Source organism: Myxocyprinus asiaticus, chromosome 44 (assembly GCF_019703515.2).
Source record: "Myxocyprinus asiaticus isolate MX2 ecotype Aquarium Trade chromosome 44, UBuf_Myxa_2, whole genome shotgun sequence".
Lineage (NCBI taxonomy): Eukaryota > Metazoa > Chordata > Actinopteri > Cypriniformes > Catostomidae > Myxocyprinus > Myxocyprinus asiaticus.
In genome coordinates, this window is record NC_059387.1 from 9,501,960 (window position 1) to 9,524,169 (window position 22,210).

Consider the following 22,210-nt stretch of genomic DNA (forward strand, 5'->3'; position numbering starts at 1 on the left):
TTATGAGTGAGACTTATTAATGTAAGAGGTTCTCACAGTGTTCAGGCACTGCGCAGCTACCAGTACACATTCCTCCTCTGGGTCACACTTGCTGCTGAGAGTATTAAAGCCTTTTCCAGTTCCAGCTCTGTGAAAGTGTCTCTAAAGTCTCTAATGGTTCTGTCAAGTATGGAGTATGCTAAAACATTAGTTCCTACATCTTTAATGAGGTAAGAAACTATTTAGGCTTTATACATATTTTCTTAGGCTTCTTTGAAGCCTTATTGTAACAAATGTCAAGTCATTATTTTAGCCATTGCTCAAAATTTGTTATAGGAAAGTTAGAACCACAAGATTTGAGTCTTTTGGTCATATATACAATATAACTATAAACTCGCAATTCTATGGTAATTTTGTCATTCTATTTGATCTAATCTAATTCTGTAATATCTTATGGTAACAATTGTTTGCTGAAAATGCCTGTTGTAAAAATACACTATGAACTTTAAATTTGTGGTTGTATAAAAACCAGTGTTTACTAGGTTTAATTGCTTTTCTCATTCACTTTGTATGTTAAATGCAATAAGTGCTATTTGTTGTGATGCATAGTAAAATTACTGATTACTATGTAAAATGTATTCAACTTAGAAATAAAGGATTTATCTTTAGTGGCACAAATGCCACAGCAGTAAACAGCTCTCTTCCTGTTTATATAACCATATTAATCTAATTCACTCTTAATAATCAAAATTGTTTGGCCAATGGCAACTTGCTTAGGTCACAGCTATCCATGAAATCCCTTTATAAACCTGTTATTTTTAGATTTCAGACAAATTGTGTACTGTTATTCCAGAAGACTATGTGGTCGCAGGTCTGAAACTTAAGTTTACCACTCAGAGAAGTGGAAAATATAAATCTAGTATAAATTTTATATTAAAAGTGCATGGTCTAGCTGTGTAACTGTAAAGTTCTTGACTGTTGTTGTAGGTCTGTGTCGACGGTACATACCTCTCTTGCTCAGCGAATGCTGAACCCTCCACAGACCCGTCCATACAGGGTATGCACACAGAGCCGCCGCAGGAGGAAAGGCTTCATGGCCACCTCTCTCGGAGACCTTATGGACAAGGTCAGATATATGTGCTCTATTAGGGTGATATTTTTTTACAGCAGAGGCATTTAGGTGCTATTTAGGCTTATTAATTGATTTTTCAAGTTTAAAGTGAAAGGTGTACTTGCTGATTTAGAGATTTTGGATGCTTCCTCTTTTGCCTTTTTTTGTTTTTGTTTTTTTGCTTCTAGTCATCTGAATATCAGAGCTCTCACGAAAAGCCTGGACATATCAGGAATTTAAAATTGAGATTTCTAGGACAGGAAACATCAAGGAAAATTAATAAAACATACTGTAAAAGTCATGAAAATTTCAATAGTGAATATACATTTTTCTAGCTGTGCTCTGCTCGGTCTTCTTGTTATTGCTCTTTCTGAGTGCTTGTGTAGGGAAGAACCTGCTCACAAGCCAACAAGCATGATAACATAAGTCATTAAGCTACATTCAGAACTCAGGACATTTTTTCAACCTAGTCTCATAGAAGTTAGAACCATAATATTATACCTACTTTTTGGCAAAATGATTTTTACGCGCCTCGTTGTACGTATTGCTGCAGTTTCCTGGTGAAATGAACACTAGAGGTACTATGACAACAATCACCTGTATTCTCTTTCACACAAATCACATTAGATTATCAGTTCATAAACACCTTTCACCCTGTTCACCTTGTAAGGCAACATATTTTAACGTTTGTATTACATAACCAACTACATTTAGAAGCTTGTTCAAGTGTGGTTCAGTTATGCAGTAGCTCAACTGGTAGAGCGTTGCACTTGTGATGTGAAGGACCGGAGTATGAATCCAGATGAGCATGCAAGTTGACATGTGAGTTTAAAGCATCAAAAACCCTCTGTTAAGATGCGTCTCGAGTAATCTGATCACATGTGGTCAGACACATCACTGTTTACACCTAGTCACTTTAATGCATATCCTATGACAACTTGTTCGGATTTCAAGGGGAGGGTCTCTGATTAAATGATGTCATGCATCAATCACTATGTCAGTGTGTTACTGCATGATAATAAACCATGGAAAAGTCATAAAATACAAAGAAAGTGTGAATAAAATCGGTACGCTGTTTCTCTCAGATGCAGTTGAAATTCAATCTAAGCACAAATGCAAAATTTCGAGTGAATTATCCATTGTTTTCCACTAAGTACCTGTATTAACATGAGCTTCAGATGTGTGCGCTTGTCACCTGTGTCCACACATGTTGATCTCAGACACACTGAAGAAGATACGTGAAGTTCTTGTGCTTGTAAATGTAATCGCTTTCTCAAATCTTCAGATTAGATGGTTATTTTCGTTTAACCGCATGCAACCAGCACAGTTCAAAACTCTTGATTTAGTGCTGTAGTTGACTGACAGGTGAGGGGTGGTGCTACGCTGCTGTCTGGGACACATCATGACGGATTAGCATTTTCCCCTCAAATGCAATGTGGTCGTAATTTTGTGTGACGCTGACCTGTGAATGCAGATATGATGATTAGATTGCATTTAGATTACACTGATATCCGACCACAATCGGAGGTGATTCTAGGGACTCTTTGTGAAAGCAACAGCTCAATTGTGAGCATCGCCACCTTGTCAACACACTAATTCACACTAATTCAACATTCGCATTCTGGCGTTCAAAGACGCACGGGTAGAAAAATCGGTTTGCGTGTGTTTAGTGCTCGCACACTCTGCTGATGACGAGATTTGTGTCCTGTGTCCTGTACGAAGTATACTTTGGGATTTAGGTTTAGGTTTAAGGTTTAAAGTAGGGAGGAAGGTTTTGTTTATTTAAAACTCAATAGAGCATTAATCTCAAAAAAGCACATAAATGCAGCATAAAATAATCCATAAGACTTTGGATGGCATGAGGGTGAATAAATGATGAGAGAATTTTCATTTTTGGGTGAACTATCCCTTTAAAACACATTGGACATTTCATTTTGAAACTGCTGTGATGTGTGTAAGAAGAAACATAATGTAATTTTGCAAAAATGTCACCACTGCTTTTTGTGTGTTAATGGAGAAATGCATATACGCTAACAAATTTAATCATTTGCAGTTTGCACTCATTCAATCCAAGGATTGGTACCTGAAATTTGAATGGAAATTATAATAACTAATTCTAAATCTATAAAGTTATTTGTCGAAATTAGAAATTCATTGTACAAAAATGGTAAGAACCCTGGCATTTATGCATTAGCTCGATAGAGCATTTTTTAAAGATCTCAAACATAGCTCATCTAATGTTGGACATTACTACATTTGCATGGTATTGGTGAAACATAGTTTCATACTTCCAAAAGATTTTTGCTCTGAATACTAATGTAGCTGTTTTAGTTCCTGTTCAGAACTAAGTGACATATATTTACTTTCATGATGAAGTTTTTAAAAGGGACAATGTAGAATCATAACTATCACTCTCTGCAGGTGGCCAGTTCTTTCTTGATGACATGTCATTTCCTTACACTGGTGCTAGAGGATGATGGGACAGTGGTGGAGTCTGAGGCCTTCTTTCAGTCTCTGCCCACTAACACTCTGTTCATGGTCCTAGAGAAAGGGGAGGTTTGGACCCCCAATAAACAGGTATGACAGCAAAAAAAAAAAAAAAAAAATGTTCAACATGATAAGTGATCACACAGAAAATCAACATGTTGCTACTGAATATTCCGGTACCCTAAAATGAACCTCTTTCTGCCGAATCTCCCTACAGACATTTTAGCATCAGTTCAAATGTTTTTACCTTTTCCTGTGGCACTACTGTGTGAGCAGCCTCAGAAACATGGTTTCTGTTCCCATGGAATCCAGGAAGCCATTGCATTCACATGAACAATAGTTGGGGTTTGGATTAGGGGGTAGAATTCCTGTTGACTGTACATAATTTACAACTAGAAATACTCACTTTTGGCGCCACTCTGTGGACAGTTCACCCAGAAACTGGAGCTCACTAGCACCCATCTACGTTTACCAACACTTACAGCTTCGGCTACTGGCGGCAGTTATTCTAATTTTTGTTTAAACACAGTCCGATAAATAACTTTTGACGTCTACTGTGACTGAATTAAAAGTGAGATAAAGTCTGAAATGTTAGTGATTTTAATGGAAAATTAATGTTAAAATATTACAGTAGCAACCTGTTAATTTATTAACTGTAAGTTACCTACTTTATACAGTGAAAAATTATAATAGATTTAGCAAGACAATAACATGCAATTTTATTGTGAATACAGTCAAATACTTATATATATAATTTGCAGTGAAAAGCTATATTTTTGCTGCAAGAAGTAGTCGTCTTCTAATTTACAGTAAAAGGGTGTATTATTGTTTATGTACATTGTAGGGTTACATTTTGTGTTGTATGTTTTACTGCACTGCATTACTGTTCTCATATAACCTCCACATGTATAATTATAATGCTTATCGGTATATTTTAAAGAACAAAGCATATTTAAGTAGTTTATTACATATAACAGATATTACATCTGTTAAAGATATATACGGTTATAAACTGTAAAGTATAAAGTGACCAACATGCCTTCGCATAACATGGTACAACAATTTCTGGCAGCCATATCTGACAGATTTTGATGGTACATTTAACCAGATTTACAGTATTTTGCAATATATTGTACATCTACCTAATAAGATGTAGGACATCTTTCTCTCTTTGTCAAGGCTATTAATGCTGTTGTTTTTATACCCCGATAGTTAAGATTTGAAGGGCTGTGTTGTTTTTGTTACATAAACTGGGTTCATGAGGCAAACAATGGAAACAGATTTTTAAACTTCTAATCAGGATTACGTTGCCTATAGCAGGATTACCAGAATCTTTTCAAGAAATGTTGCTTCATTTGTGGCAGTTCATTTCTCAGTTTCAAATTTAAAACATGATTGCAAACCTTTTTTATCATTTGTAATTTTAAGCCTATTAGTTACAGCATTAAAAGACACTTTTGAAATCACAATCCACAAATGGTCCACTAGGTTGCAGGCTTGCATTTACACATAGCTTTGAAGACATAATTGTTTTAGCATTTCAGTTAGTGATTTGTCTCACAGATATTTGTTTTGCCCTCAATCCATACTCCACAGGTTCTGCCAAGTTTCAGACAGCCAAGGAGAAATGGGATTGCCAAGCTGAGCTTCGACCTGTACAAACTCAACGCACAGGATTTTCTGGGATGCCTGACCATTAAAGCCACACTCTATGAGATATATACATTGTCATACAACATCAAGTGCACCAGAGCCAAGTACTTTTTGAAGTAAGAGTAAAGAACATCAAATAGCAAACAAGTAGCATTTAAATTTCTAACTAGATTTTTTTTTTTTTTTTAATTTCCATAAGAAAATTTGAGTGGTGATTCTTTGAAACTCACAGGCACAAAACTAAATTTTTGTTGGGTGTTTGACAGGGTGGTTTGCAGTAACCAAGCATTGCCCCCTAGATTTATGGTTTTGTCGATTTAAAACTTGATAGAGAATTAACCTTTAAAAACCTCATCTGTCTGGGAGAACATTTACTGTAACTCACTTTTAGCATCACACATGTGGACATTTCACCTCAGAACTCTGAACCTTGCCACAGTTACGTAATTTTAATGTTTTTGGGATCTTTTTATGTTGTTTGGAACCTCCTTGGAAGATCTTCAACAAAAAGCTTCTTCATCACATATAAACCCCATTTCTGTGTCTGTGTCAGGCAACTATACCACATTAGCCACTATACTATTTCAGAATTTTCTCATTCTGTCTCTGAGCTCTAAAGTTGACTTGCAGAACAGATGGTTGCACTAGTTCTGCTTCACATTCTTCCACTGACTGTATTTTCTCCTCTGGGGTTTGACAAATCTTGTCTTATAATGGCGCACATAGGATTTCTCTTTACCATATGTTCTAAATCCAGCGAGAGAGAGTCAGGAAAATGCTCTTCTGCTCATTTTATGTTTGCATAATAATCCCTATGGTCTTTGTAGGAGAGAAGCTTTAAAGCTTTAAACACTGAAATGTCTGAAATATGCAGTGCCTGAAGATCCATATTTTTTTGGGATTGCACTCTAATCAGCACCATTTGTGATCATATTTGAAATAGAAATATTACTCTCAAAACTTTGCAGCATTTGTGGCACTTTTGGGCAATTTTTTTTGTATTGTCTGCTTAGTAAAAAGAAGTCTGCCTGAAAGTGATTTATAAGAAATACACACATTTTTGTTCCCTCCAGAAATGTCACATTGTGTTTCTTTGTTCAGGTCTTTACTGCGATGTTTCATGTACGTGGCCAGAGTGGCCGGTCAGGTTCTTCTGTGTGGCTCCACATATGTGCTTCGCTATATTGGAGAAGAGGAATGCTGCAGTTAAACATCACCAGATTACAAATACTGTAGTTAAAATATATATATATATATATTAATAAAATAAAATAAATACAAATCAATTCTGCACTTTTCTTTTTTCAATTTTGTTTTTAATTTTTAATTTTTTTTTTGCTGTGACAGATAAATGCTTAGACAGCCTGAATATGTTTTATGTCTTTGGTACATTAAGTTTTATATAGGAGAACTGTTTATTTCTAAGGTAGTAATTTTAAATGTTGTGTATGAGTGTGTACTGTGAATAAAAATCAAGTGCACTACATGTGAACTGAATACTCTGCATATCCATAGGTGGATTACAGACCAGGCCAATAGGGCCAGTGCCCAGGGGCTCTTGACTACCAGGGGCCTAGGGGGGCCCTGGGCTGCAAGGTCTAGCGGCCCATCAACTTAAAAAACAAAACAAATGTTTATACACGCTTAAATATGTGTGCCTCAAAGCCTAGACAAGGCCCCTTCAATATGGCCCTGTGACTGTGAAGACCCCCAAGCCATCTTATAGGGCCCATTTGCCTCCCTGTTTCTAATTAATTTTTTTGAGCCACTCTTTAACAGCGCTTGTATCATATTTGATACATGATTATAAAGCCCCTACATCATCAACATAATCAAAACTTTACTGAAAAACCTGTTGTATGCAATGTACTAGATATCTACTGCCTCCTGGTGAAAGTTTCTGTGCTCTTCTGGAAGTAGAAGACCTTGTAATTTCATTTCCAAAATGGCTGCCTTCATGTTGTGATGCACTTATCTTTTTGATGTGAAATCTTTTCTGATTTTGATAGAGTAAAAGTAACAACAATGTTTATATTGCAACTGATATTTTGAATTGAGTATTTACTGAATTGAAGCAACATGTGCTAACTTTTTTGTACATTATTTGATAGAAAAATCGTGTTGAAAAATGTGATAAAACAGGATTTTGAGGTACAGTATATATTTGAATCATCATTACATTACATCCATGCCCACCACAATAAAAAAACTTTTATGAGATATATTTAAAGTGTGAACAGCTAGTTATTTTACATATGCAGCTTGCACTGTCATTATAAAGATGTCAAGGTTTTATATTACAAGCTATTATGATGACATTTTACTATAACCTCCTGAGACAGCAAACGTCAATATCTTTTTTCGTGTGTTTGTAAAAAACATGATAATAATTGATTTTATTAAAAAACATAATATTGTATTTGATGTGCTGAATTGTAATGTCATACATTTCTATAGAGCAAGGAGAGGAAGTTATCATGGCCAAACGAAAATCCCAGGGTGTTCTCTAAACATGCTATATCTGCATGTTTGCCCTACATTACAAACAAATAATTTGGCTAACAAAAGTGTGTGGAAAAGTATTGTTTAAACTAGATAGGTAAAGTTTGTCTCAATAAACTACAACCTTGGTTTGACAAAACCTTGTCTGAAAGCTTAAAATAGTTTTAAACTCTTGAAGTTACAATTCTTTACAGGTCTTACAGTCAGAAAAAAGCATGAGCATTCCAAAACAAATTCTAACAGTGTAATGTAATCTTGGGGATTTGTGGCCACTTTGAAAGCAAAAATGATGCCTTCGCAGGGCACTTGGTTGGGAGTAATAATAATGGTATCCAAGCTGTAGGGTCATTCCAAACAGAATTTCCAATCCAATAAAATGACCACTATTTTTGAGCCCCACACCTTTCAGCCCTCTAAAGCTCTCACCATGGAGGGTGAAGTCTTTGAAGGGAATAGGGTATAGGGATGATCACTTCTGAATAGAACACATCCCATAATGCAGATAAGTAAGAACAGATATAGCAGTGCAAGCCAGAACTGCCTGAAATCTTAGAAGAGTTTGTTGGATGTTGCTTAAATGAGTGAAAGTTAGTAACATACAGTTCCATCAAATAGCCTTTAAACATAAGAAACAAAGCAGTGTGTATATTTGAAAGAATTAAGTTTTTATTTATTTATTTTTTTTTTTTTGATACAACAGTATAATCAGATATTTTTTTTAATTAGTTGGCGCTGTTACATTTACGATCACAATTTTTCAGTGTTTACACTGCATTGCAACCCTCTACAGATACATGATTGGAGACCATTTTAATCACATTTTAGCTTTTTAAAAATGTACAAATTCTTCATTCTAGCTATAATATGACGTCAGGAAATTGCATATGGTATGATGATGCCACTGTGTAAAATGTCATGTCAGCTACAGATTTTCAAAAAAAAAAAAAAAAAAGAAAAAAATATTCACAAGATTGGAACCTAACAATGAAAATAAAATTACACATCTAACATTTAACTTAAAAAAAACTGCCTTAGCTGTCCATTGTGACCTGCATGATTTACATCAATGGGCATCAAAAAATAATTATTACTATTTTATACTAATACTATTACTAGGTAAATAGTAGGTTTTTGGAGAAGGGCTCTGCATGAGTTTCACCAGAACCATCCATAGATACTGTAGGAACCTATTTATTAAATTCATCAGTATTTAAAGTGTTTGATGAAGTTTGTCCCTTTAAATATATGCAAGTTTACACATTTATCACACATTTAGTTACATGCTTGTTTTAATATAATTTGCAGTATTTAAAAGTATTTACATTGAGTTTATATTGATTTATACAGATCATAGCTTTCAGAGACCCTATGAAGTTCTTTTTCTAAGAGACCTACATTTATGATTAGGTTATAATGTGATTTTGGCCAGATTAGACACAATGATTGTATAACATTTATGTCTGTACATTCCTTATTAGTTGGGAATCCAAGAGAAAAAATACTTGTGTAAGTGCATTCAGGCTTTACTAAAGGAAACCTCAATGCCTATGAATAAGGTGTATAAGACAATATAATGGAAAAGTCAAAATGCAATGCACATTAAGTAACAGTGTAACATTACGTAACAAATGACTGAGTTAAAGGGGTCATGAAATGCTCTTTTTCTTTTTATAGTTTTATTACCTTCCCTGAGGTCCACTGATAATGTTAGTAAAGGTTCTTTTTGCATGAAAACAGTCATCATTTAGTAATACATGATCATTTTCCTCCCTGTCTCAGGCCTTCTGTCTGAAACGCTCCTCCTTTAAACGTCAATGTAAACAACCACTGTTCTGATTGGCTAATATCGTGAAGTCCCTCCAATTTAGCCATATTTGAAACTCAATTGAAAGAGGATGAACAAACTCCACAAGACCACAACATTTATAAAACAAAATTTCAGGGTTTACAGATAACACGCATCCAACAAATTGCATTTGAATATACAGTATAAAACTGTTCATCTCCAGCACAACTGTTAATACTCACACCATCTACACTGGACATGAGAGTCACATCAAAAGCAATTGAACCCATTCTAATCAATGATAATTTCTACCATGGAAGCGTCTGTTGCATGCCGACAGATACAGATCTCCCATTCCATTTTGTGATGCACGCGCTGGCGCTACTATTGGCAACAACACAAATAAACGCTTCAGAAAGTTCGTGTTGACCTGCCCAATGTAGACAGCCTCAAGCCGTTGCATTAAGCCTGTTTGTCCTGCTCTCTCTCTGAGTACGAACTGAGCCTGAGTGGATGGGGCTAAGGGTGCGATGATGTAAAGTAGGCATTGATGTTGTTGCTGTAAAGGCTGTCATGAATTAATGAGTACCCTTTGTGACATCACAATATTATGGAAGTAGAGAACAAGGCTGTAACACTTTTCAGTGGAAGGAGGAGGCCTGTCGGTCCTCTGTTTGAGCGCGTAGGAGCTCCACAAACCGGCGATCTTGATCTTGCCAGAGCTCAAGCAGTGTTTGCTGGTGGTTCCGATGTAAGCCAGCGAGGGCTTGGAAGATCTCAGCCAACTGGGAAGACTCTACGGGGTGACTTCCGTCCATCTTCAAACTTTTCCCGGGTTTCGGCACCAGTGTAACACTTCTCAGTGGAAGGAGGAGGCGAGAAGCGAGATTTCCTGGTTCAGGTAGGCATTTAATTGTGCACCCTGTCGCATACACTTCCACACACACTCAACATTTTCACAAGCAAATAGTTACTTAAAGAGTCCCACTTCATTACATCATCAGCATAACAACACATAACACCGTGGCCTTCCTTGCGCCAATCTCTCTCCCCGACTGCTGGCGGTGTGGCTCTATTAAGCCCTCTCCCGTGCTCACTGAAATTAGAGACAGGTGTTAGACATAATTTAGCTCAGGTGTAAGAGCCCTTACCGCTTTCTCTCTCTCCGGAGAGATGCTTGACCACGCCCCCGCTGCCACATATCCCCACCGCCCGACTCAGGCCGGGGCGGCATCTGGCCTGCCTACCTCTCCCCCCCCATTCCTGGAGAGGAAGTTGGCGACAGCCATCTTCGCCCCCGGTCTGTGGACCACCTTGAACCTAAACGGCTGAAGAGCTAGATACCAACGGGTGATCCGCGCGTTGGTATCTTTCATGCGGTGGAGCCACTGGAGTGGTGCGTGATCGGAACAGAGGGTGAAGGCCCGTCCCAACGGGTAGTATCGGAGAGTGAGGACTGCCCACTTGATGGCGAGACACTCCTTTTCCACGGCGCTGTACTTAGTTTCCCTCAACGTGAGCTTACGGCTAATGTACAGCACCTGGCGCTCCCCCCCACCCCCCCACCACCTACGAAAGTATGGCCCCAGCCCTCTGTCTGAAGCATCTGTCTGTAAAACAAGAGACAGAAATCAGGTGAATGTAAAAGCGGCCCCCCGCAAAGTGTGCCTTTAACTTGTGTGAATGCCCGCTGACACTGCTCCGTCCACTGGACCGGGTCTGGAGCTCCCTTTTTAGTGAGATCAGTCAGCGGGCTGGTGATATCCGAATAATTAGGCACGAACTATAATAGCCAGCCAGCCCCAGGAACTGTCTCACCCCCTTTTTGGTCTTGGGCCTCGGGCAGGTCGCAATCGCCACTGTCTTGTCAATTTGGGGACGCACCTGCCTGTGGCCCAAGTGGAACCCCAGATACCGTACTTCCACCCGCCCAGTCGCGCACTTCTTTGGGTTTGCTGTGAGTCCCGCTTGGCACAGCGATCTCAGAACCGCCCTCAGATGTTGCATGTGCCGCTGCCAATCATTACTGTAAATGATGATGTAAACTGAATGCTGTCTGAGGATTCGGTCCATGAGATGCTGAAACGTAGCCGGGGCTCCAAACAAACCGAACGGGAGTGTCACAAACTGTTGAAATTGGTGTCAAGGGGATCTGCCAATAACCCTTCATCAAATCCAATGTCGAATAAAATCGAGCAGTGCCCAACCGATTGAGCAACTCATCAACGCGAGGCATTGGATACGCATCAAATTTAGACACCGCGTTGACTTTCCTATAATCCACACAGAACCGTACAGACCCGTCGCTCTTAGGCACTAGAACAACTGGGCTGGACCAATCGCTGTGGGATTCTTCTATTACCCCCATATCGAGCACTGCATCCAATTCTTCCCGAACGATTTTCTTCTTGTGTTCGGGTAATCGGTAGGGGCGGCTACATACCACGACCCCTGGCTCGATGTGGTGGTGAATGAGGTTCGTACAACCCGGTAGAGGGGAGAACACATCCGCAAAATCCTGTTGCAACCTGGCAACCTCCATGAGTTGACTCGGTGAGAGGTGGTCTCCGCAAGTGACTGAGGTGAACTGTTTATGTTTTGAACTCACCTCCGGTCCGAGCTCCGCTTTCTCTGGAACTACCATAGCCAACGTCACAGGGACCGCCTCCCTCCACAATTTCAGGAGGTTGAGGTGGTATATTTGCCGTGTGCCCCCCTCTATCGGTTCATTTAACTTCATAATCGAGATCTCCCACTCGTCGTTTGACCTCAAAGGGTCCTTGCCACTTGGCGAGTAATTTAGAGCTCGATGTGGGAAGTAATACAAGCACTTTATCTCCCGGTGCAAATTCCCTTAGCTGAGTTCCCCTGTCATACAGTTGGCGCTGTCGTTCTTGAGCTTGGAGCAAATTCTCCTGTGTTAGTTGTCCCAAACTGTGGAGTTTTGCTCTAAGATCAAGAACATATTGAATTTCATTCTTACTATTTGACAGTTCCTCCTCTCAGGCCTCTCACAATACATCAAGCACACCGCGTGGACATCGCCCATACAGCAGCTCGAATGGGGAGAAGCCGGTGGAGGCTTGCGGGACCTCTCGTACTGCGAATAACAGGGGGTCGAGCCATTTATCCCAATTTCTAGCATCGTCGTGCACGAACTTACGAATCATGTTTTTGAGGGTTTTATTAAATCGTTCCACCAGGCCATCCATTTGAGGATGGTACACGCTGGTGCAAATTGATTTAATATTCAACAATTTGTACAGCTTGCGTAGTGTCCATGACATAAACGTTGTGCCCTGATCGGTGAGGATTTCTTTCGGAATCCCCACCCGGGAGATTATTTTGAAGAGTGCCTCCGCAACACTGCATGCTGAGTTGTTGCGAAGAGGCACTGCTTCCGGATATCGCGTTGCATAGTCCACTAGGACCAATACAAAGCGATGTCTGCGTGCTGACCATTCTAATGGCCCGACGAGGTCCAGTCCAATTCTCTCAAAGGGGACCTCAATCAACGGAAGAGGACGCAATGGCGCTTTTGGGGTGGCCAGTGGGTTAACCAGCTGGCGTTCGCGGCATGCCGCACACCACCTGCGGACATCGCCACCGATGCCTGGCCAATAGAAGCAGGCTATTAGACGGTTCAGTGTTTTACTTTCTCCTAAGTGACCCGCCATGGGATTATAATGAGCCGCCTGGAATACCATTTCCTGACGGCTCCGTGGTTTCAAAAGTTGGATTGTATCCTCTTTAGTGTCACTCTATACAACCGCTCATTTATAATCGCAAAATAGGGGTATGAAAGGGCGATGTCAGGCTGGAGTCGTTGACCATCAATGACTCTCACTTGGTCGAAGGCGTGTTTGAGGGTTTCGTCTCGCCACTGCTCCAAAGGGAAATCCCCGTCAGGGAATTCCCTGAGAAGGGGAGGGGCTGCAGCCTCTCCCCCTCTCTCGTCATTATGATGTGGAGCTGTCGAGGACAGCCCCGGATCCGCCTCCCCTGCCAGAGCATCGCACATTGCACATCTCCCTAATTTCATACAGGACCCATCCGCACAAATTCCCTTTAATAAAACTCTAAAGTCAGGCCAATCAGTCCCCAAAATCAGCGGATGGGTGAGGTGGGTACTAACCGCGGCCTCCACTCTATGCTTTTTCCCCTGGAATTTAATCGTCAGGGTCACCACCGGATACTTGTGAATATCCCCATGCACACATTTCATCCTCACCGTTTTAGTTACGCTCAAAGCCTCGGGTTGAACCAAGCATTGGTGGATAGTGGTTTGATTACACCCGGTGTCCACCAACGCTTGGTGAGTACCACCTTTGACACTTACCGGTATCCGGTATGCTCTGGCCTGGTCGGGGGCAGCCTGTGGGAGGTCAGAGACCCACACCACCATCCCCAGCTCCATCAGGGTGCACTGATCCTGGAAGTGGTCCGGGTCCCCGCACCTCCAGCAGGCTGGCCCAGGCTCTACGCATGCACTTGTGTCGGTGAGCGCCCCCCCCTGAGAGGGAGAGTTGTGGGGCATCGGGGTAGGGGAAGGTGTCGCCTCCCACGCCTGGGGAACTGGTCTCGGTGTCTGAAGTCCTCCTCGTCTGTGTGGGGCAGGAATGGGCCCTGGGGAGAGAGCAGAACGAGAGGAGAGAGGGAAGGGGAATGAGACAGGGGGAGAGAGTAGGAGGGCTCTTCCGCCTTCGGAATCGCCTCCATGTGGTCCTCCGCAAGCCGGACGGCTTCCTCCAGCAACACCGGGCGGTGGCACTGGACCCACTCCACCATCCCCTTTGGCAGTCGATGTATTAGTTGCTCCAGTACCACCTGGTCAATGATCCCATCGACACCGCGGTCCCCTGCTAGCAACCATCTTCGGCAGTCGTCGCGGAGCCATGGGCAAAGGCAAACGGGCGGTCGGAGCTCTCCAGCTTCAGGTTCCGGAAGAGTTGATGATTCTCTTCTGGACTCCGACCAACCCATTGTAGGATGGCTTTCTTCAAATCACCATAAGCCAGGAGGCTCTTTGCCAGTAGTTGTTGAGCCGCAAGCTGGGCTTCCCCGGACAACAGCGGAATAAGTCGGGCTGCCTACTGGCCGAGCGGCCAGCCCCAGATCTCGGCGGTGCGTTCAAACAAGTCCAGGAACACCTCGGGGTCGTCTGCCATCCCCATCTTCTGTAACGCAGGCAGGGGCAACGGCGTGTGGGTGTCTGGGGTCGCGGCTTAGGACGCCTCCTGGCCAAGGGTGCGATGATGTAAAGTAGGCATTGATGTTGTTGCTGTAAAGGCTGTCATGAATTAATGAGTACCCTTTGTGACATCACAATATTATGGAAGTAGAGAACAAGGCTGTAACACTTCTCAGTGGAAGGAGGAGGCCTGCCGGTTCTCTGTTTGAGCGCGTAGGAGCTCCATAAACCGGCGATCTTGATCTTGCCAGAGCTCAAGCAGTGTTTGCTGGTGGTTCCGATGTAAGCCAGCGAGGGCTTGGAGGATCTCAGCCAACTGGGAAGACTCTACGGGGTGACTTCCGTCCATCTTCAAACTTTTCCCGGGTTTCGGCACCAGTGTAACACTTCTCAGTGGAAGGAGGAGGCGAGAAGCGAGATTTCCTGGTTCAGGTAGGCATTTAATTGTGCACCCTCTCGCTTACACTTCCACACACACTCAACAGTTTCACAAGCAAATAGTTACTTAAAGAGTCCCACTTCATTACATCATCAGCATAACAACATATAACACCGTGGCCTTCCTTGCGCCAATCTCTCTCCCCGACTGCTGGCAGTGTGGCTCTATTAAGCCGCTCTCCCGTGCTCACTGAAATTAGAGACAGGTGTTAGACATAATTTAGCTCAGGTGTAAGCACCCTTACCGCTTTCTCTCTCTCCAGAGAAATGCTTGACCACGCCCCCACTGCCACAGAGGCATTTTGGCAGTTTGGTTTTAATAAATGCTTTTATTGCATTTGGGGATTAAGTTTTGAGTTCTGAAATTCACAGTATGTTTTTATAGTAGAAAGAAAATTTGATTACTCATGACATGACCCCTTTAAAGTTGCTCATAAAAGTCAATCTCTTGTCTTAAAGACAAATTCCACAGAGATTAGTTTAGGGACGGAAGAGTACAACACAGACGTCCTCTTTATGTTTCAATCAGATATTGTTGTCATAAGTATGAAAGCATGGAATTTCCAGAAATAACTTCTTTTTTTTTTTTTTTTTGTGAGAAAGAGGATTTAGGTCACATCACACAGCTAAATGAATTGAAAGTGGAATAACTATATGTAACAGTCCTCAAGGCTCAGTCTCTCTGTATAGGGGAGACCGGGGCTAGCTGTCACATGGGCAGTTTGTCACAAAGGGGATATCTGTGTAACTAAGATTTTGAGTCAAAGTCCAAATGCACAAATGTGTGAGGTTAAATATTATGTTAGTTTCAAACATCTAGTTCAAAAAACTCATAAATTAGATTCATTTATTTGTTTGTGTGAATTCTATACTCCAAACAAAAATTACAATATCAATATATTTGCTAGAGCAACTGTGTAAATTAGTGCACACAATTAAACCACATCGGCAGATATTCAGGCAAGGGTCAACTGGATATTTTTCATGAATGTCAGGTCAGGGCAAAAGTGTTTTCAAAATTGTGTTCAATTAACTGTACCCCCAGTTTCAGAGTAAATACATTACATTTCAAAAAGTGTATCAGTATTTTTATGCAAAGTATGGCTATTGGAGAACTGACATCTGAAAAGACAGCACACTTGTAGGATTGCACAGCTGAAACGTCATTCAAATTCTGACCAATCGTCGCATAGCCAGAGTGAAAGTTGAGAGGTCTCACGCCTGTGAACATCATTTCTTTCTCACTCTCAGCTCACTTTCATACAGCAGCAGGAGTCAGAACACATGCAAAACATTTTCATACACACACAATCATGAGGGAGATTGTTCACATTCAGGCTGGTCAATGCGGTAATCAGATTGGAACTAAGGTAAGTGAAATGTATTTTTACTTTATATTTTTATATTATAGAATGTATTAATATTATATTATATTTATATTATATTATGATATTACTTAATATTTTGCATTATCCGAAAACCTAGTTACTGACTGATGCAGTTAACTCCTTATATGGAGTTATTTAAGAACGACCCCAGCTGTCTGTGTGTAGTTTTACTGAAGACAGGATATTAATTGTTTTAATGCATGTGCTCAATGTTCGAGTCATGTGTCAAAGAGGATATCTGCAGCAATAACACGTTACATTGTAAGGGCGCATCATTTGCATCTATAGGGTGTGGTATGATGTGCCCAAGTTTTATATATATATACGTGTGTGTGTGTGTGTACATTTATTATTTTATCTCAGACAAACGAGTTTTATCTTAGAGAACGGTTTATGAAAGCAATCTGAATCTACTTCTAAACTAACACTAAACAACTGTGTTCATACCTTGCCTATGTGTGTTTTGTGACCCATAGTTCTGGGAAGTGATCAGCGACGAGCATGGCATTGACCCAGCTGGCAGCTATGTAGGTGACTCAACCCTGCAGCTTGACAGAATTAATGTATACTACAACGAGGCATCCTGTAAGTATGTGTGCGTCCGTGTGCTGGTTGAGCTCTTCCTCACAAACTCAGAATGACCTGTTCGGAAACTTTTAGCAGTGAAGTCAGCTCAGTGGAATGTAGTGGGCTGCTCTGATTTCACAAGAGGAATTTGTATTTTTAAATAAAAATAACAATTTAATAAAAATAAATATGTTTTATTTAATGGTTTGGTTAATGAATTATATATTGATTGTTTTTATTAATTAATAATTAAAATTACATCATATTAAAAAATATTATATTATATTATTAATTTAAATAATATTTAATTTTTTGTCTTTAGCCCATAAGTATGTTCCCAGAGCAGTGCTGGTTGATTTGGAGCCCGGCACCATGGACAGTGTTAGATCGGGGGCATTCGGGCAGCTGTTTCGACCAGACAACTTCATCTTTGGTAATAACCGCCTGAACATGTCAAATCTAAGATGCACATTTTTTTTCCTCTTTTCATAACACTTGTAATAAAAAATAAACAAATAGAACCACAGGTCAAAGATTTTAATGGCATATTATAGTAATATATATACAGCATATATTTAGTGAAATAGTGATAGAACATGGGTGAGTTCATTGACTGATTCTTCCATTCAATATCAACGGCTAACAAAGCTCATAACTAACATGAGGTGAATCAAATCAGACTATTTAAAGATTGTTCTGTTATATTCTGTCTTGTTTCCAACAATTTATTTTTAATTTTTGAAGTCAAATGCTGTTAAAGAATGAATTCACACAAAAAGAATAATAGAATAATTGCACTATGGATGATGTTAAACACATCTATTTGGCCTCTAACATAATAAGTTCTCTCTTCATGTCTGTGAGACATCTAGTTTTCCACACTACTGCTGTAAGGTATTGGAAAGCCGACCACAACCTATAACCTTAACTTCTGGCAATACATGAAAATAGTGAATGTTGTACTAGTCTTGATTAAGTGAATCTCAGAAAAACGGTCAAGAAATGTCTGTATATTAAACACAAAATCAAATGGGAAGGAAATATTGACCCATATATATATATATAAATATATATATACACACACACACACACACACACACACACAGACATATATATATATATATATATATATATATACATACACACTGGCAGTCAAAAGTTTGGAATAATGTACAGATTTTGCTCTTATGGAAAGAAATTGGTACTTTTATTCACCAAACGTGGCATTCAACTGATCACAATGTATAGTCAGGACATTAATAACTTGAAAAATTACTTTTACCATTTGAAAAAAAAATCAGAAATTCTTAAACTACTTCAAAGTGTTCTCATCAAAAAATCCTCCACGTGCAGCAATGACAGTTTTGCAGATCCTTGGCATTCTAGCTGTCAGTTTGTCCAGATACTCAGGTGACATTTCACCCCACACTTCCTGTAGCACTTGCCATAGATGTGGCTGTCTTGTTGGGCACTTCTCACACACCTTACAGTCTAGCTGATCCCACAAAAGCTCAATGGGGTTAAGATCCATAACACTCTTTTCCAATTATCTGTTGTCTAATGTCTGTGTTTCTTTGCCCACTCTAACCTTTTCTTTTTGATATTCTGTTCCAAAAGTGGCTTTTTCTTTGCAATTCTTCCCATAAGGCCTGCACCCCTGAGTCTTCTCTTTACTGTTGTACATTAAACTGGTGTTGAGCGGGTAGAATTCAATGAAGCTGTCAGCTGAGGACATGTGAGGTGTCTATTTGTCAAACTAGAGTCTCTGATGTACTTATCCTCTTGTTTAGTAGTATATCTGGCCTTCCACATCTCTTTCTGTCCTTGTTAGAGCAATTTCAAGCATTGTATAGCCTTCATTCCTCAAAACAATGATTGACTGACGTGTTTCTAGAGAAAGCTGTTTCTTTTTTTTTTGCCATTTTTGACCTAATATTGACTTTAAGACATGCCAATCTATTGCATACTGTGGTAACTCAAAAACAAACACAAAGACAACGTTAAGCTTCATTTAATGAACCAAATAGCTTTCAACTGTATTTGATATAATGTCAAGTGATTTTCTGGTACCAAATTAGCAATTTAGCATGATTACTCAAGGATAAGGTGTTGGAGTGATGGCTGCTGGAAATGGGGCCTGTCTAGATTTGATCAAAAATGACTTTTTTCAAATAGTGATGGTGCTGTTTTTTACATCAGTAATGTCCTGACTATACTTTGTGATCAGTTGAATGCCACTTTGGTGAATTTAAGTACCAAGTTCCTTCCGAAACAGCAAAATCTGTACATTTTTCCAAAATTTTGGCAGCCAGTGTATACACACACACACACACACACACACACACACACACACATACATATATATATATATATATATATATATATATATATATATATATATATATATATATATTTGGAAAACAATTTGGAGAACATAAAATGGAAAAAAAGGAAAAAGAAGAAATTACATTTTTCATTAAGAAAATTAAGTCTATTTCAGAACCATCATGATTTTTGTTGCATTGTTAGATTATTTTCATGACAATTAAGCACACAACTTACTGTAATGTGAAGAAATCTCTTACTCATTACTGTAATGTAAAAAGATTATTTAAATTGTAAAGTACATTTTAAAGTACAGTTAAAGTACTGGGTACAGTTTTTGTTGTTCTGAATTTAATTGTTGCTAATTTTAACAAAAATAAATATTAGCATTATTGCAGTAAATTGTGATAAACATAATTTAATTGCAGAAAATTAAATTATTAAAATGTTTATTAAGATATTTTAATGAAAATGAAATTATTAAATTATTTTCATTTAAATGTTATGAAAATAATGTCAAAATGCCTGACAGACAGACAGATAGATAGACTGATTGATAGATAGATAGATAGATAGATAGATAGATAGATAGATAGATAGATAGATAGATATTATTTGGGGGTGAAACACGACACAGATATGGGAGATTCACTTTTCACTTATGAATATCACAAGTAATAGGACATGCTGTGTTATTTGTTTTCTTTATTTTGCATTTAGATAAATTATATTTACTAATGCATGCACTGCAGTTCATGACTTTCCACAGACATTGTTGGAATTCTCACATATTATTTGGGGGTGAAATACGACATAGATATGGGAGATTCACTTTTCAATTATGAATATCACAAGTAATAGGACAAGCTGTGTTATGTGTTTTGCTTTATTTTGTATTTAGATAAATTATATTTACTAATGCATGCACTGCAGTTCATGACTTTCCACAGACATTGTTGGAATTCTCTTACTGGAATGCATCCCAAGAATGTACTTGAACTTCACATGGGTTTCCTCCTCTCAGGCTATGATGGATGGTGCACTTGGTTAGTTGTATGACTACAGGATTGTATTTTGTTTTCATTGCAAATCAATCTTCTCCCATTGTTTTTGCTGCTGTTGCAGGACAGACAGGTGCGGGCAACAACTGGGCCAAGGGCCACTACACGGAGGGTGCGGAGCTTGTGGACTCAGTCCTGGATGTGGTCAGGAAAGAGTGTGAGCATTGTGACTGCCTGCAAGGCTTCCAGCTCACACATTCCCTTGGTGGTGGCACTGGATCGGGAATGGGAACGCTTCTGATTAGTAAGATTCGTGAGGAGTACCCTGACCGCATCATGAACACCTTCAGTGTCATGCCTTCACCTAAAGTGTCCGACACTGTAGTGGAACCCTACAATGCAACGCTCTCTGTACATCAACTGGTAGAAAACACAGATGAAACGTACTGTATCGACAATGAGGCACTTTACGATATCTGCTTCCGCACACTCAAGCTCACCACACCCACATACGGGGATCTCAATCACCTAGTATCAGCAACTATGAGTGGGGTCACCACTTCATTGCGGTTCCCCGGCCAGCTTAATGCAGATCTGCGCAAGCTGGCTGTCAACATGGTGCCTTTCCCTCGTCTCCACTTCTTCATGCCTGGTTTTGCACCACTAACGGCAAGAGGAAGTCAACAGTATCGGGCCCTCACGGTTCCTGAACTCACCCAGCAAATGTTTGATGCCAAGAACATGATGGCAGCCTGTGACCCACGCCATGGGCGTTACCTCACGGTGGCGACCGTTTTCCGTGGTTCAATGTCCATGAAGGAGGTTGACGAGCAGATGCTAGCTATTCAGAACAAGAACAGCAGCTATTTCGTAGAATGGATCCCCAACAACGTTAAAGTTGCAGTTTGCAACATTCCACCTAGGGGACTTAAGATGGCCTCCACGTTTATCGGCAACAGCACTGCCATCCAGGAGCTCTTCAAGCGCATTTCTGAGCAGTTCTCAGCCATGTTCAAACGCAAGGCCTTCCTGCATTGGTTCACAGGAGAAGGTATGGATGAGATGGAGTTTACTGAGGCCAAGAGCAACATGAATGACCTAGTGTCTGAGTATCAGCAGTACCAGGAGGCCACGGCCAATGATGGCGAAGAGGCGTTTGAAGATGATGAAGAAGAGGTGAACGAGTGAACAAATTGATACACAGTTTTTTGTGCTGTGACCGATTTTTATGCTGTGATATTTTTGTTTTTTTGTATGTGGATTATTGAAGTACTAGTAAATGAAAAAAGTTTGCAATAAATACATTTTTTGGACCTTACATATTTGTATTCTTCCAGTGAATATGCTTCTCTTGTTTTTTTTTATTTGAAAAGGAACAATTTAATATTGCTTAGGCAATGTATGTAATATTGCTCATACTTTGGGTTAGCAATTTTAACAAACCCTTAATCTAACCCAAAGTATTAAACCTCTGTTTGTAACCCATGCCACGCCATTTATGCTTTAGACATGAATGATACCTCAAATTATGCAGCTTGTTGAGGAAAGGTGTGCTATTACTTTTCTTCGGCAGTGTTCGGCAATTTTAGGTGTAATCTGATAACAAAGTAATTAGTTACTGCAATCTAACTACGTTAAAGTCACTAAGTAGTGTATCATGTTCAATTTTTAATTCCATTAATCAGTTACTGACTTTCAGTTAAGTACTTTTAAGGAGTGACTGTTTGCACTAGGTGTAAATAGCACCTGCCACACAGCGCGGATATTTGGACTCAAATAGTC

General features: G+C 39.8%; 2 protein-coding genes across 2 annotated transcripts; both read left to right on the forward strand.

Moving 5' to 3' along the window:
* The first annotated feature begins 69 nt into the window (after positions 1–69).
* Positions 70–7,469, forward strand: LOC127434159 (cell death activator CIDE-A-like). The gene is made up of 5 exons (XM_051686697.1): positions 70–209; positions 967–1,105; positions 3,512–3,667; positions 5,174–5,346; positions 6,332–7,469. Exons 1-5 carry the CDS (start codon positions 154–156, stop codon positions 6,438–6,440), a joined length of 633 nt encoding a protein of 210 aa, XP_051542657.1. The 5' UTR covers positions 70–153; the 3' UTR covers positions 6,441–7,469.
* An 8,916-nt stretch (positions 7,470–16,385) lies between these two features.
* Positions 16,386–21,740, forward strand: LOC127434155 (tubulin beta-5 chain-like). Its single transcript, XM_051686693.1, has 4 exons — positions 16,386–16,517; positions 17,012–17,120; positions 17,425–17,535; positions 20,553–21,740. The coding sequence occupies exons 1-4, from the start codon at positions 16,461–16,463 to the stop codon at positions 21,614–21,616; spliced, it is 1,341 nt and encodes a 446-aa protein (XP_051542653.1). The 5' UTR covers positions 16,386–16,460; the 3' UTR covers positions 21,617–21,740.
* The last annotated feature ends 470 nt before the right edge of the window (positions 21,741–22,210 follow it).

Bases quoted from the DNA above. Each gene is read 5' to 3' on its own strand.
- LOC127434159 (XM_051686697.1), top strand. From the start codon at position 154: ATGGTTCTGTCAAGTATGGAGTATGCTAAAACATTAGTTCCTACATCT. The intron at 210-966 runs GTAAGAAACTAT...CTGTTGTTGTAG, and splicing joins GTTCCTACATCTTTAATGAG to GTCTGTGTCGACGGTACATA. The intron at 3,668-5,173 runs GTATGACAGCAA...CATACTCCACAG, and splicing joins TTTGGACCCCCAATAAACAG to GTTCTGCCAAGTTTCAGACA.
- LOC127434155 (XM_051686693.1), top strand. From the start codon at position 16,461: ATGAGGGAGATTGTTCACATTCAGGCTGGTCAATGCGGTAATCAGATT. The intron at 16,518-17,011 runs GTAAGTGAAATG...TGTGACCCATAG, and splicing joins GTAATCAGATTGGAACTAAG to TTCTGGGAAGTGATCAGCGA. The intron at 17,536-20,552 runs GTAATAACCGCC...CTGCTGTTGCAG, and splicing joins ACCAGACAACTTCATCTTTG to GACAGACAGGTGCGGGCAAC.